Genomic DNA, 15,170 nt, shown 5'->3' with positions numbered 1-15,170 from the left:
CAACCCAGGTTTGATTCCCAGCATCCCAGATGGTCCCCTGAGCACCGCCACGGGTAATTCCTCAGTGCAGAGCCACAAGTAACCCCTGTGCATCGCGAGGTGTGACCCAAGGGGGGGGGGGGGGAGGCTGGAGCGATAACACAGTGGGTAGGGCATTTGTCTTGCACGTAGCCGACCAGGGTTCAATTCCCCCCTCTCTGAGAGCCCGGCAAGCTACCGAGAGTATCCCGCCTGCACGGCAGAGCCTGGCAAGCACCCCGTGATGTATTCGATATGCCAAACACAGTAACAACAAGTCTCACAATGGAGACATTACTGGGCCCACTCGAGCAAATTGATGAACAACGGGAGGACTGGGCTACAGAGCTACAGTCTTAAGAATATAAGGGCATATCTTACGACTTTAGGGGTCAGAGACGTGCAATGGTAGAGTGCATGCAAGCCACACATGGGGGAAATGTCAGGCTGATACCCTAGCACCACAAAAACAAAGCAATAACCGGAGCAGCTGCATTTCCTGTTTCTAACAGTGATAGTAAATTGATGGAAAAGCAAATGGCCCATGATATTAACTCAGTTCCACTAATTTGTGTAACAGAAATGCAGAACTGAATTTTGTTATATGTAATTGTAATCAATGTTACAATGGCATACTTTAAGTATTAAACTATATTCAACAGCCAAATTTGGAAATTCTTACTAGTTTGGGTTTATCTACAAGCTAAAAATAGTACTAAAATGATTTTATATCATTTTTAATAGTTATTGCATCATCATCATCATTAAAAAAAGAGATGTTTCTCCCAACTTACAGAACGTAGATATCTCTGCACTCCCTCAGAGGAGATGCTGAAGCTAAGGAAGCGGAGTGAGCAGAGGTGGGGCGGGTGCGAGAGGCCGCCCAAACCAAGGACCCGTGGCTGAGAGCAAATCTGTACAGAACTTACGTGCTCCCATTAGGGGGCAATTTTAAGTCATGTGAAACTGTTGATGGAAAAAAAGCATAGCGGTAGGGCGTTTGCCTTGCACGCGGCCAACATGGCCGACCCCAGTTCGATTCCTCCGCCCCTCTCGGAGAGCCCGGCAAGCTACCGAGAGTATTCGATATGCCAAACACAGTAACAACAAAGTCTCCAATGGAGACGTTACTGGGCCCGCTCGAGCAAATCGACGATCAACGGGAGGGCCTTTTACCTTTACCTTTTATTATGTTGTTCTGAGTTTTCTAAGTCTTTTCTATTAGGTATTTTTATACTTTAATAAAAGAGGAAATATTTAAGAAAAAAACTATATATAAAACTAGACAAAAAACAAGATAGGTAGCTGGACACACTGTTCCACAGCCATTACCTCCCAGAATTGGGGAAGAAAATTATACTAAAAAAAAACAAACGGGGCTGGAGTGATAGCAAAGCGGATAGGGCGTTTGCTTTGCACACGGCCGACCCGGGATCGATTCCCAGCGTCCTATATGGTCCCCCAAGCACCACCAGGAGTAATTCCTGAGTGCAGAGCCAGGAGTAACCCCTGTGCATCGCTGGGTGTTACCCCCCCCCCAAAAAAAAACCCAGAGGAAATACTGTTATAAAGCACAGATAATTTTGTGTGGCATGATTTGGTAGATTCTAATAGAACACTTATAAGCTAAAGTCTTGGACAATCTGAGATAGATTACAAAGGTCGAGACTGAGCAGAAAAAGTAGGATAACAAAGTATCTGCCCAGTGAGCAATCTGTGGCACCAAGAGGAGGGAGAGATCCTACGATGAGGAGACCATCCACAGGTGACCTGCGTGAGATGCTCAAGAGAATTCAATAGGTACAAAGTAGAAAATCCTGAAGAAGACAAATCAGAGCATAAATTTGTGCACACCCTGGGCTGAAGTGATAGCACAGTGGGTAGGGCGTTTGCCTTGCATGCGGGCAACCTGGGTTCGATTCCCAGCATCCCATATGGTTCCCTGAGCACTGCCAGAGGTAATTCCTGAGTGCATGAGCCAGGAGTGACCTCTGTGCATTGCTGGGTGTGACTCAAAAAGCAAAAAAAAATTTGTGCACACCCTATTCCCAAGGCAAAGATAGGCCATCTTAAATCCTAACGGTTACTCTACCAAAGTTCATTCAGCTGAGCAATTTCTCTATTGTGGAAGCTAGAGATGATTCCATTGCAGCCACCTCTATCTTCAACCTCAAAAGTTAGGGATAATCTTTAATCCCTCCACACTCCTATTTCCTGTTTCTCAAATCATACTTTCTACAATACTAGAGTTATGGCTTCATTAACAAGGCTTTCGACTAAGCCTATTTAAATCTGTATGTTTTTTCTTTTATCCTGCAACACTACGTAGCATCCTATAGTTAAATTTTGCTATGTCAGGTTCTTATTTATCTAACCTGAACTTTTTTTCAAGCTCATGCTCTGATGCAGACCCTGCACTTTATTCTTCTTTGATCTGGAGTATGTGGTACACACAAAAAATAGCACAAAGGAGTTCAATGAATGTTTGCAGAACTACTTTAAAGTGTTCTCCAAATTTCTTCCATCAGTATAGGTACTCAGTAGTTATCACATCTTCTCATTTTGAAAACAGCATTATAAGACTGTATCTTCTCTTATAAACTCCCTCCTTTATACTGACATCTCACACTGCTACCTATCACCTATCATGGATTTACTACACACATACCCTAGATTAGAAGGCTATGACTAAAGATTTACAATGGTTTATATTCATAATCTTATTGGTTCTTCCCAGCAACCTTTTCAGCTAGATACTATTATCTTCATTTTACAGCTGAGTTCATCAAGTAAGAGCTGTAGCAGTCAAGGCAGGCACTACCAGAACCCAAATCTGGCGTTACAATGGCTGCAGTGGTGACACCACAGAAAATTGCCACTACGTGTTACTTAAGTACAGGGATGTATTCAGTCTCATCCACTCCAGTATTCCAATGCACGGCTCGGCTCTGGGAAAGAAGGGCATTTAATGCCACTGAACTGGCTGATCCTGTAGCACTGCACTGTCCTCCCGTTTATTCATCGATTTGCTCGAGCAGGCCCAGTAACGTCTCGACCATTTTGAGACTTGTTGTTACTGTGTTTGGCATATCAAATACATCACTGGTAGCTTGCCAGCCTTTGCCGTGAAGGCGAGATACTCTCGGTAGCTTGCCAGGCTCTCCGAAAAGGGGCAGAGGAATCGAACCCGGCTCAGCCGGGCCGGCTGCACACAAGGCAAACGCCCTGCCGCTGTGCTATCCCTCCAGCTCCTAATCAGCTGATTCTAATCAGCTGTAATTATGAAGATCACAAATTGCTAGGTAACCTAAATTAATCATTTTACCACTGTCACCTGTAAGGGGTAGATAGATTATTAATGCATCCTAATAATCAAATTCTAAGTCTATGACTGCCCAACTGCCCAAGAGTCTCCCGCCCCCGTGCCCAGTTGTCCTCACCAGGGTCCCTTGTGTGTGGGGGGGGGGGGAGGGTTCAGTTTCCCTCCCCGCCCCGAGTCCCAGCAGAGTCCCAGCAGCTGAACATCTCCAGAACCAGCCACAGCCATGCTTAAGACCACTCTCCACATGCTCGGATAAGCCTCACACATGAAGAAACCAGCAGAGGAACCCAGGTATGCGGGACCCGGGGCTGAGATCTCCAAGCCTGCTCGGATCGGGACTGGGCCTCCTCCACCCAGATCCCCCATCTTCCAGTAGCTAGGCATTACACCCACCAACTACCCCTGGAGCCGTGTAATCCCGCCAAGATACAGAGACTATAAAACCAAGCTCCCGGAAGCTAGACCTCTTTTTCTCTAGTTCTCGCTCCAGAAGAATCCGGCAGGCTACCGCTAGTATCCATCCCATCCACACAGCAGAGTCTGGCAAGCTCCCTGCAGCATATTCGATATGCCAAAACTCAGTAGCAATGATGGGTCTCATTCTCCTGATCTGAGAGAGCCTCCAATGTGGCACTTGCTAAAATCTCAGGACAAGGACGAATGGAGATGTTACTGGTGCCTGCTCAAGAAAATCGATGAACGACGGGATGACAGTGATACTAGTGATATAGTGATGACTGACCAACTGATATGAGTGTATGAATGCAGCGGTTAATGCTAGGTACTGATTTCTTCAAGTTTTCTCCTCCCCTCTTTCTGCTCCCCTTTATTTTGGCGGGAGAAGGGGAACTGGTGGCGTTCACCAGAGGTTGTAGTTCCTGGCAGGGCACGCATTATTAAACTGGGATGCTCACTGGGATTTATACACATGCCGCTGTGGTGTGTCCCGATACAGCTATGCAGAATTGGGGAAACCCAGAGAGCTTCCAGGATCCTGCTAGAACATGATGGCATGTGGCCCTACACTTGTAAATAGGTACTCTATACCCCTGAGCTATTCCTCAGCGCCACAAACTAATAAGACCAATAATACTCTGCATTCTTATCAGTAAACCAGGGGCTTATGTGGATGGTTCAACAGAAAACAAAATAGTTCCATCAGGTAACTGGCTATTATAATCAATCCTATTTATTAGGATGTATCTGAGAAAACAATGAAAATCAAACTTAGGTTTGTCCTTAAAGCACTAGTCAACTCTATCCAAAAAATGCCTTTTTTACATTAAAAGAAACCAAAGAGACATGGCAGCTAAATGTGTTGATTAAATTCTGCATTAAGAAAAAAGACAACTGGGCTGGAGAGATAGCACAGTGGGTAAGGCGTTTGCCTGGCACGCGGCCGACCTGGGTTCAATTCCCAGCATCCCATATGGTCCCCTGAGCACCGCCAGGAGTAACTCCTGAGTGCAGAGCCAGGAGTAACCCCTGTGCATTGCCGGGTGTGACCCAAAAAGCAAAAAAAAAAAAAAAAAAAAAAAAAAAAAGAAGAAAGAAAGAAAGAAAGAAAGAAAAAAGACAACTATTGAGTACACTTGGGACAACTGGGAAATTGCAAACATCAGATTTTCATTAGTATTAAACTTTCTGAATATGGTGACTATTGTGGTTATATGGGAAAGGCAACATCCTGATTCCCAGGTAAGAAATTCGGAATGTTTAGGGACAGTGCTGTGATCTCTACAACTTACAGATGGTTCAGGAAAAAAGTGGAATATATAGAACGAAAATAAAGAGTGCAACAAAACAGTAACACTAAGTGAATCCTAAATCTATAAAATGGGAAAAAAGAGTACTCTCACCGATTATTCTTGTAATAATGTTGTTTGTTTTGGTTTTGGGGCCACACCTGGAGATGCTCAGGAGTCACTTGTGGCTCTGCACTCAGGAACTATTATTACTGGTGGGCTTGGGCAACCATATGTGATACTGGAGATGGAAAAGGGTGGCCACATGCAAGACAAGCTTCCTCAGCCTGAACCTGACTTCAGAGAACAGCTGCTCTTTGACTGGCTCCGGACCCTTCCCCACAGCAACCAGTAGCTATTCAGCTAGTAGCTTCTGGGGCTGAAAGAACTATGCAGCAACTCTCCTACCCAGCCCTCTCCAACCCATCCAAGAAAGATTGCAAAGAACCATAATTTGAATATAGACTAATGAAATGGTTTGAGACTCCTATCTGTAATCAAGTTAATAAAACTCTCATGCCTTCCTCCTGTGAATATTTCATTCTACAAATGAAGTGCTCAGTAGTATTTTTTCAGGTACATCCAACAAAGCAATTCACATGCCTGGTTCTGTATCTAATTTACTGTCTTTTTGTATGGGGACTATATCCAACAGTCCTTAGGGGCTACAGTGCTCAGGGGACCACAGGGTGCTTGGAATCAAACCTGAGGTTCTTGCAAGTAAAAACGTGTTCAGCAGCTGGAGAGATAGTACAGTGGGAAGAGTGGATGCCTTGCATATGGCCATCCCGGGTTCAATCCCTGGCATCCTATATGGCCCCTGAAGCACTGCCAGGAGTAATCCCTGAGCACAGCACCCGGAATAATCTCTGAAACCCCTAAACATTAACAGGTATGGACCCAAAAACCAAAAGAAAAGAAATTCATACACCAAGGGCCACTGAACTGTATTCCCAGTTCTCTATCTAATTTTAAAGTCATTTTTACCCATTCTCTTGTTAAAACAACTGCATATTTTAACTTTGTCAGATTATTCAGTTTCACAACTGTATTTAAAAAAAAAACTTTCCTAAGAAATGAGAAAGTTTTTTGAAAATCACAGAATGATTTTCATAGAAAAAGTATAGTTTTGATTACACAAAACACTAATGTAAACAATTCTAGTTCTTAGCCTCTCACAATATGGTTATAAATAATCTGGTGACACATGATAATGATTTAACAAAACTGGAAGGATTCTAAAATGTCAGGATGCATTTTTAAGTCGACTGCCCTAAAAGGTTTACACCTAAAGAGAGACATCAAAACATTTCATATGCTAGAACTTGTAAAAGTTGTATTCCTACACGTCTCAAAGAAAGGAAATTCACATCAACTGTCACTGTTTTGATCAATAAAATGCCATTTAATAGATTAATATTTACTATGCAAAATAGCTTTATTTAGGAAAGCTGAGGGAAGAGAGAGAAAAATCAAAATCCCATAAGGAAAATTATCCACCCTTCTCTGGGTCGTAGGTGACTCCAGAATGTAGTATACAATGTGTATTTAATATTGACACTTATGCAAATTAAACTTTCTTGAACTTTGGAAAGTACAAATCTTTTGAGGTATTCTCCTAGAAAAATATGCAGTCAGAATTTTGTCAACAACTTCAGGGTTAAGAGGCCCATGTTAAAAGAACCACACACCTCTGTGTAATCTGCCTTAATTATGTACTACTCATATCTTAGTAAGCCTGACTCTGGTTTCAGAGCCTACTTCAAGAAAACCAGTTAGTATTTCATGATAATGGTTTAGAAGGGTTAACCTACAACTGCCAAAAACTATGATAAATCTGTTGGACGAAAGTTATCATTACATTTTACAAACATTAAAATTGGATGAGTGGGCTTTATCAAGATGTCATTAACAGAATAAAGCAAGATCACTTTATTAAAATTCTTCAACACTAAGTAGAAAACCGAAGGAGATCAGGGCTGTACCATTCTTGTCCAGAGATGTGAAAGAGGATTCAGCCTAAGGACCTGACTCCAATGAACCCACCCACTCACTGGTGAACCTTAAAAACACACAGACAAATGAAGAACAGAACAATACCAAATGGCAATCTTATTCCCTTAACATGGCAAAAAATAAAAACACAAAAAACTACCCTGACACAGAACACAATCCCTGACTAGATACAAGAATAAAAAGAACAATTAAAAATCATTTAGAGTGTGCTAGAGTACACATTTTTAATCACTTTAAATGTGTAATCATTCTAAACTTACAGAGGACTCAAAGATGCATAAACAAAGATCATACTCTTCCGAGTGCCTGGTGTCCTAGGAATGGAAAAATACTACAGAAGTGTACACAGATGATAAATGACAATACCCCCATGCATGCAGCCTATATTTTGTTTGCCCACTGAAAACATATAGAACTGGTATAAAAAATTTTAACTGTGGGGTCTGGGGATAGTACAGGGGCTAGGGTGCTTGTATAGCACGCGGGTGACCCAGGTTCAATCCCTGACACCCCAGATGGTCCCCTGAGTACCAACAGGAGTGATTCCTGAGTGCAGAGTCAGGAGGAAGCCCTGAGCATCACTCAGTGATGAGCCTCCGAAACAAACTACAACCAAAAAAACCACAAAAAAGAAAAAATCGAAACTTGTGTCCAGAAGCAACCCATGAATTCACTACAACTTTAAAGAGCAACTGAGATTTTAAAAGACGGTAAAAGTCAACCTCTGGCAGATCTCACGGGATCCGGAACCAAGGCATCTGCTGTAAACAGAATTAAACAAAACCACAAGCTGTAACATACTTAACTTCGCAAGGAACTGGAAGGTGCGCTTTCTGATCGGATTCATTGCCTTACTTAGGCAAAGAAAGTAATGCTAAAAGCCGCGGCCAGGCTTTGATTCAGTCTGACCCTTTTTTGTTGCCTTCTGGCTGTGAATTCTAAGCACGAAAAATACCACGTCCCCTGCGGCTGACGAGTGTTCACGGTGATTTCTCCACGTTGCTCTCAACCTGGCCCTGGTCAAGTGCCAGGTCTTCTCATAACTGATTTACTCAACGCACAGACTAATCAAGTACAAGAAGATCTTCGGAATCTGAATTGTGGACCTTCCTTTCTGGCAAATAATAAGCAAGCCTGGCAATGAACTACAATTCTTCCAACGGTGCGACCCGGGGGCCGGGCTCTCATACAGTGGCTAGCATACTGACGGTTCGGAAGCGTCGGCACAGAGTTGTCCACTTCACGCGAATCCGTCAGATCCTCGGAAGTGACCTACGAACACATGTCACACTGGGGCTGCCGGGGAGGCTCTGACCAACTAAGAAACCCACGGGGCCCAGAACGGCGCCGTTTCTGGGAAAAGCGAACCACGCACGTCACACTTCCAAGCGCGACCCTCAAAAGCATGCAAGCAAGACCCGCGCGGTGGGCGACGGAGAAATGTCATCATGGAGGAGGAAAATATATATATATATATATATGAAGTTATTTTCTATTAAAAGAAAAACTCAAAGCCCAGCCCGGCTTCCGTTCCCTGCGGGTGTCACTTCAGCCCGGTGCAGAAAGTTCAGGCTGCTGACAACTGTCTGGCCGTGGGTCGGGCGTCCTTCCTAGCTCCCGACCACGCTCCGCCGCATTTCTCCTGGCGAGAGAAACGTCCCGACACCCTCGGGGGGCTGCTGGTCCCCGAGCAGCCGCCCCGCGCTCAGGCCGGCCCGGGTCCCGCTCCGGCGGGGGAGCCCACCTGGGGCAGCTCCGGGGCCCGCGCAGCGCCGCCGCCGCCGCCGCGGCCGCAGCATATGGGAGGGCCCGGCCGAGGCGCGGCGGGCGGCGGGGAGCCGGGGAGCCGCGAAGCCCGGGCGCCCCGCACGTGGGGCCGAGGCCGCGGGCCGGGCGGCAGGTGCGGGCGCGGCGAGCGGTTGCGCGCAGGGCTCGGGCCCGGGAGGCCGCAGGCCGGGCCCGGGAAGGCCGGTGCCCGGGAGCCGCGGCTCGGGGCCCCGGGGCTGGGAGCCCGGCGGGCCCCGGGGGCGGCGGCGGCGTCCGGGGGCCCGGAAGCCGGCCGAGGAGGGTGCGGGGCGCGGGGCGGGCGGGACGCGGGCCAGGGCCGCTCCCCCGGCGGGGTCCCCCGGCTCACCGTGCCTCCGTCCTTAATGATGATCTTCTTGGCCAGCATGATACTGCGGTTCGCGGCCCGTTTCTTCTTCTTCCCCTGGGTCATTTTACCATCCTCGATTCCGGGCGCTCCTGCAGCCACTCCCGGGGCGGCCGGCCCCCGAGGCTAGTGCGGTCCCGCCACTACTGCCGGGCCGAGCCGCTCGGGGCTCCCGCCGCCATCTTGAGGGCCCGGCCTGCCTCGGGCGGCGCGTCACATCGTGCGATCGGCCGACGCGCCGCCCCGCCCCGCCCCGCCCCGCCCGCCCCCGTGATGCCGTGCCGCCCCGCCCCGCCCCGCCTCGCCCACGTGACACCCCGGCGCCCCGGCTCGCAGGCTGCCCTGCGCCCTGGTGTCCGCGCGGCGCTGGGTGCCGCTGGCCGGCTCCCTCGCCCGCGCTCTCCCTGTCCCCGCTGGAGACAGTGCAAGTTTAGGTTTCCGAGAGTGACCCCAGCGTGGAGCTGGCGTTGGTGCACGCTCGCACAGCGGCTCGGATGCGGCCTCCTTCCTTAGTAGCGCTTTCCCCGGTCGGTCTGAACCCAAACCGAAAAGAACCGTTGAAAGTTTGCTCCCAGGGAGTCGGACCCTGGAGGGGGTCAAGAGAAGCCCATCTGTCAGGAACTCTCCCGTCCTGCCGGCGGCGAGGGCCCTCCCTGGATCTCCACGCGAGCATCAGCCTGTTTCTCGCAGCCCTGCAACCTGGGGATCTTTTTTAATTTCCTGCCAATAAAAGTGTACGTCGTTTTCCGGTCTCGCGTTGTGGCCCACGGCCCGTTTCGGATTATTATTGCCTAAAGAATCCGTTTGATGACGCGCGGGTGGGGTGGGGTGGAGGGGGATGTTGGGGGATTGCTGGAGAGGATGGGGAAATGGACAACTGCCCTAGGAGACCAGCTGTTTCATTGAGAAAGACGCTAACCCGAGGAGGGAGGGAGTTCTGAGTGTTTGGCCACGCCCAATGGCAAGACGTGGCCCGCGTGTGGTTTGTAAAATAAGCTCACACAGACTCACCCGTGCGGTTCCCCGCGGGTGGAGCCCCACGCGCCGGGCCCCGCGTGTGGGCTGGGCGTCGTGGCAGCGCGGACTTGAGGGGAGGACTTGAAACGCGCCCGGTCTCCCGCCAGCTAGGGTTTCCCTCCCTCCGCGCCAGCCCAACTCGGATCCTCGCCAGCCTCGGTCCCCCGCACCGGGGTTTCCCACCGGCGAGATCGCCTACCCCGAAGCGGCCGTTAGTCTACTGCAGCGTCCCGGTAGCCCCGCGGGGCTTCTGCGGCCCGGCTTGCAACAGTGCTGGGGGGCCAGGCACCTCTGCTCCTTCACAGGAGGACCATCCGGCTCAAAGCCTTCATCTCCTGACTCCGAAACCGAGATAAAAGCGTTTGTGAAGGGCTGGAGAGATTTAGTACATGGATAGGGCGTAGGCCTGCATGCAGCTGATCCCAGTTGGATTTCCGGTACCCAGTTCCCCAAGACCCGCCAGGAGTGGTCCCTGAGCGCAGAGCCTGGAGTAAGCCCTGAGCACCACCACCGAATGTGACCCGGCATCCCCTCAACCCCACCAAATCCATCAAATCCCGCCCTCCCCCACCCCCCCCCAAAAAAATTTGTAACTAAGCTTTTTGGTCATGCTACACAGCTACAAAAATGTGAGTTCTTTCTACTATTCCTGCAACTTTTTAGTTTGAAAATTTTAAAATGTTTAATTTCAGAATGTTAAAAATATGATTTTCTCTTCCTTGTTTCTATTTACTAGAATTAACAAATTTCATGGAAAGAAGGCATTCTAGCCTGATTCAACACTTTTTTAAAAGTTTTTTTTAATTGAATCACCATGATATACAGTTACAAAGCTTTCATGATTGAGTTTCAGTCATACAATGATCAAACACTCATCCCTCCACCAGTGTCCATTTTCCACCACCGATGTCCCCAGTATCCCTCCAGCCACCCCAACCCCATCCTGCCCCCTGCCTCTGTGGCTGGCACCTTCCTTCTTACTCTCTTTACTTTTGAGCCTTATGGTTTGCAACACAGATACTGACGGGCCATCATGTTTGGTCCTTAGTCTACTTTCAGCACACATCTCCCATCTCAAGCAATCCCTCCATCATTAACTTGGTGGTCCCTTCTCCATCCCAACTGCCTATCCCCCAGCTCTTGATTATACCTTTACATCACCAAATAAACTTATCACTTGAAAACACTTTTGCTAACAAAGTATTTTAGTTGAATTACAAATGTGATGTTTAGAGAAATATAAGAAGTTCTGCTTTGGGGAGTATTCATTTTATTTAGTTTTGGTTTTGATTTTGGGGCCACACCCAGTAGTGCTCAGGTTGGCATTTGGAGGACTATATTGGGTTCTCGGGATCAAGCTGAGGTTAGCTGTGTACAAGGCAACTGTACTATTTCTTAAAAATTAAATTCCCCAGAGGACTGGAGCGATAGCACAGGGGGCATAGGGCATTTGCATTGTACATGGCCAACCTGGGTTCAATTTCCAGCATCCCATATGGTCCCCTGAGCACTGCCAGGAGTAGTTCCTGAGTGCATGAGCCAGGAGTAACCCCTGTGGGCCACCAGGTGTGACCCAAAAAGAAAAAATCTCCGGAAACGATCTCAAAGGGGCAGGGAGCCACTCCCCACAATACCTGAGGACTGTTAGTTCAGGCTTGAGAACACAGCAGTAGTACAGGATTACCAGGGCATACTGGCAGTGCTAGGGGACCTCGCAACCTATACCAGATGTTCAGGCCATGTGATGCTGGACTTCAAACCTGGTTTAGGTACATACAGGGCACACACCCCAAGTCCTGTACTATCTTCCCAGCCCAGGAACTTAACTTTGATGGATATCAAGGTAATTCTAAGGTAATTTATTGTGTAACAATATACTTTTAACTTTTCATAGCCCCATACAATTATACTTCATCCAGTTACATCCATCTCCCATCTTCATTAACAGATTACGATCATTCGTTATTCGTTAATTGCCTCGAGCAGGCACCAGTAACGCCTCCTTCGTCCTAGCCCTGAGATTTTAAAAAGTGCCATATTCAAGGCTCTTTCAGGGTTCGGAGAATAAGACCCATCATTGTTACTGGTATTTGACATATTGGGTATGCCACGGGGAGTTTGCCAGACTCTTCCCTGTGGGCAGGTTACAACCTGTAGCCTACCAGGTTGTCCAAAGTAAGAATATGATAATAAGATTCAGGAGCTTTCGAGAGCTGGGTTTTATAGTCTCTGGGTCTTGGCCATTGATGGATTACACAGCGCTGGGGGGCAGTTGGTGGGTGTGACCCCTGCCTACTGGAAGATGGAGGATCTGGGTGGAGGATGCTCAGCTTCGATCCGAGCAGGCTTGGAGATCTCAGTCCCGGGACCCGCATGTCTGTATTAACAGATTATTATTAAAAAATCCTTTGACCACCTACAATTATAACCTTTACTAGACATGGAGAATACATCAGAAATGATACCGCTTGTCTGCATGCAGGGGACAAACTGGGGGACACAGTTACAAAACAAGGTAATTGCAGTTTTGGTGAGTGCTGTTAGAAGCAATGTATTAAAGCGAAATTTAACATACTGAATGTACAGTGTCCCAGATTTTGCCAGAAAAGCTGCAACAGCAAACAAGGGAGGCCAGTTTGAAAGGCTTAATGTGTCTAAACTTGTGGTTTTGTATTTTGTCGTTCAGTTTGGTTATTTTCGTTGCAACAGATGGTGCTCAGGGGTTTCTCCCAACAGTGCCAGCGATCAAAGCTCAGCCCCCTCACATGAGAGATCTGCTAAGCTCTTTTTTTGGCCCATTTATTTGTGGATATGAGATTTAGGGTTGTGAATAGTCACCATTTTTACTTCGAGGGTTTGATATGTCAGTTGGGATTCTTAGTTACAGTCAACAGAAACTAGCATTGGCTAACAAGCTCAGATGCCTTTGAAAGAATATTGGGAGCTCCCAAATTAATAAGAAGGCCAAGAATTGGGCCTGGAAAAAAAGGCAAGAACCAGGGTTTCAAAAGTTCATGACAACAGATCGAGAAGCACTTTGGAAAGAAGTGAAATTCTTTGGGTGAGAAAGTCAATGACCAAAGCTAAGTATTCTTAAAGAAACAAGATTAGGGGCCAGAGTGATCGTACTTGTCTAGGCCATTTGCCTTGTATGCATCTGATCCAAGTTCTAGCCCTGGTACTGCACAAAGTCCTCCGGTATACCAAAAGTGATCCCTGAACAAAGGCAGGAGTGACCCAAACACCAAACAACACAAAAAACTATTCATAAGTTTTAGTCTATTAACTTTTTCTTAAAAAGATTAGTTGTCATTTAAAATAATCTCAAAACTATACACTAATATACAGCATAAATAAAAACTACATATTTAGAAGTTTTATAGTTTAGGCAACAATAGTATTAATGTTTATGATTTTGTTATAGTTATAGTATTTACTACTGGCAAAGTGACACTCTGCCAACGCATATCTGTCACTTCTAGTCCCCAACTCCCCCCCTTTGCTTGGTAATCTGTTTTTCAATCCAAGGCCGAGTGTTTATCATGATTTAATACTGTCTATTCCCTTATTTCTTCATCTGAACCTTACAAAATTGCTCATTAAAATAGATAAGCATTTACTAGTTGTTGTTAAATATAAGATTAAATACTCCACATGCTCCACATGATAGTATTGTATGAGATTCATAAACATGTTTTCTAGCCCTAAGTCATATTTCGTTCAGAATAATTTGACAAGATTTTATGACATTAAAAATGAGTGTATAAAGGTCTCTATAAACAAGTGCCCCAATTTGTGCCACCCGCTTTATTTCAGAATAGTAAGGAATTACTTTGATATCATCAAAGAGTTTTGTCCCAAAACTCCGGGAGGTCTCAGTAATCTTGAGTATTTTTATAATTTATGATAGGGCCCTCAAGACTACATTATAGTTTATGCTAACAAGATTCCTGGGTCAAGACTATTGATGTCATTGAGATCTCCAGGGAAAGGCTGGCCTGGAGGTGTGTTTATCCACCTGGGTCAAGAACCAAGCATGCCAAGAAATAAAACTTTAGTAGATATCTGGATACCTTGGGCTGGTGACATAGCTTTAAGGGTTCCAGTTCCATCCCCAGCACCATAGTGGCCCCCAACACACTGCAAGGTCCCTGAGTAGCACTGGGCCTGAGTAGTGTCACATTATCAGCCAAGCATTACCGAGTGGCTGAGTATTACCGGCACAAGTCTCTAGTCCCTTCATTCTTGGACTGCCTCCAGTCCTTCGGAACATGGCTTTTTTGACAACACAGTTCGAGGTGAGCATTTCTAGTTGGGAGGTACCATGCACCTGTGGTCAGAAGTAAACGCTACTCCATGGTGGGGGGAGGGGCAGGAAACTACAAACTACTGAAGTTCAGATGTCTCCTAGAATGTGCCCTAACGCTTCCTTTGGGTGGTTCTAATTTGCATTCTTTCTCTGTGATAAATGTACTTGTGAGAATGATTATTTTTGGTGTGTTTGTCTTTGTAGTTGTTGAGTTTGAGGTAAAGTAAAAGTAAAGGCCCTCCCGTTGATCATCGATTTGCTCGAGCGGGCCCAGTAACGTCTCCATTGGAGACTTTGTTGTTACTGTGTCTGGCATATCGAATACGTCACGGGGAGCTTGCCAGGCTCTGCCGTGCCGGCGAGATACTCTCAGTAGCTTGCCGGGCTCTCCGAGAAGGGAGGAGGAATGGAACTTGGGTCGGCCATGTTGGCTTTGTGCAAGGCAAATGCCCTACCGCTGTGCTATCCCTCCGCCCCTGGCAAACCCCTAAATCTCCAGTTACCAAGACACTGAATTTCAAGTCTTTGGGATTTGAAGGCAATTTTTTCCCTTTTGGCTCTTTTCTTTCCTGCAGTGTATATATGATCAGT

At 46.9% G+C, this 15,170-nt stretch overlaps 1 protein-coding gene across 1 annotated transcript in view; it reads right to left on the bottom strand.

Moving 5' to 3' along the window:
• The window catches only part of MFSD14A (major facilitator superfamily domain containing 14A), a 37,281-nt gene extending 27,785 nt beyond the window's left edge, over window positions 1-9,496 (bottom strand). The window contains exon 1 of the mRNA XM_056106538.1: window positions 9,236-9,496. Coding sequence (XP_055962513.1) covers window positions 9,236-9,319 — 84 coding nt within the window. The 5' untranslated portion in view covers window positions 9,320-9,496. The remainder of the gene's footprint in view (window positions 1-9,235) is intronic.
• Between the last annotated feature and the right edge of the window lie 5,674 nt (window positions 9,497-15,170).

This window comes from Sorex fumeus, unplaced genomic scaffold (genome assembly GCF_029834395.1).
Source record: "Sorex fumeus unplaced genomic scaffold, SorFum_2.1 ptg000131l, whole genome shotgun sequence".
Taxonomy (NCBI): Eukaryota; Metazoa; Chordata; class Mammalia; order Eulipotyphla; family Soricidae; genus Sorex; species Sorex fumeus.
The sequence above is the reverse complement of the archived record's forward strand: the minus strand, read 5'-3'. Positions and strand labels throughout refer to the sequence as shown.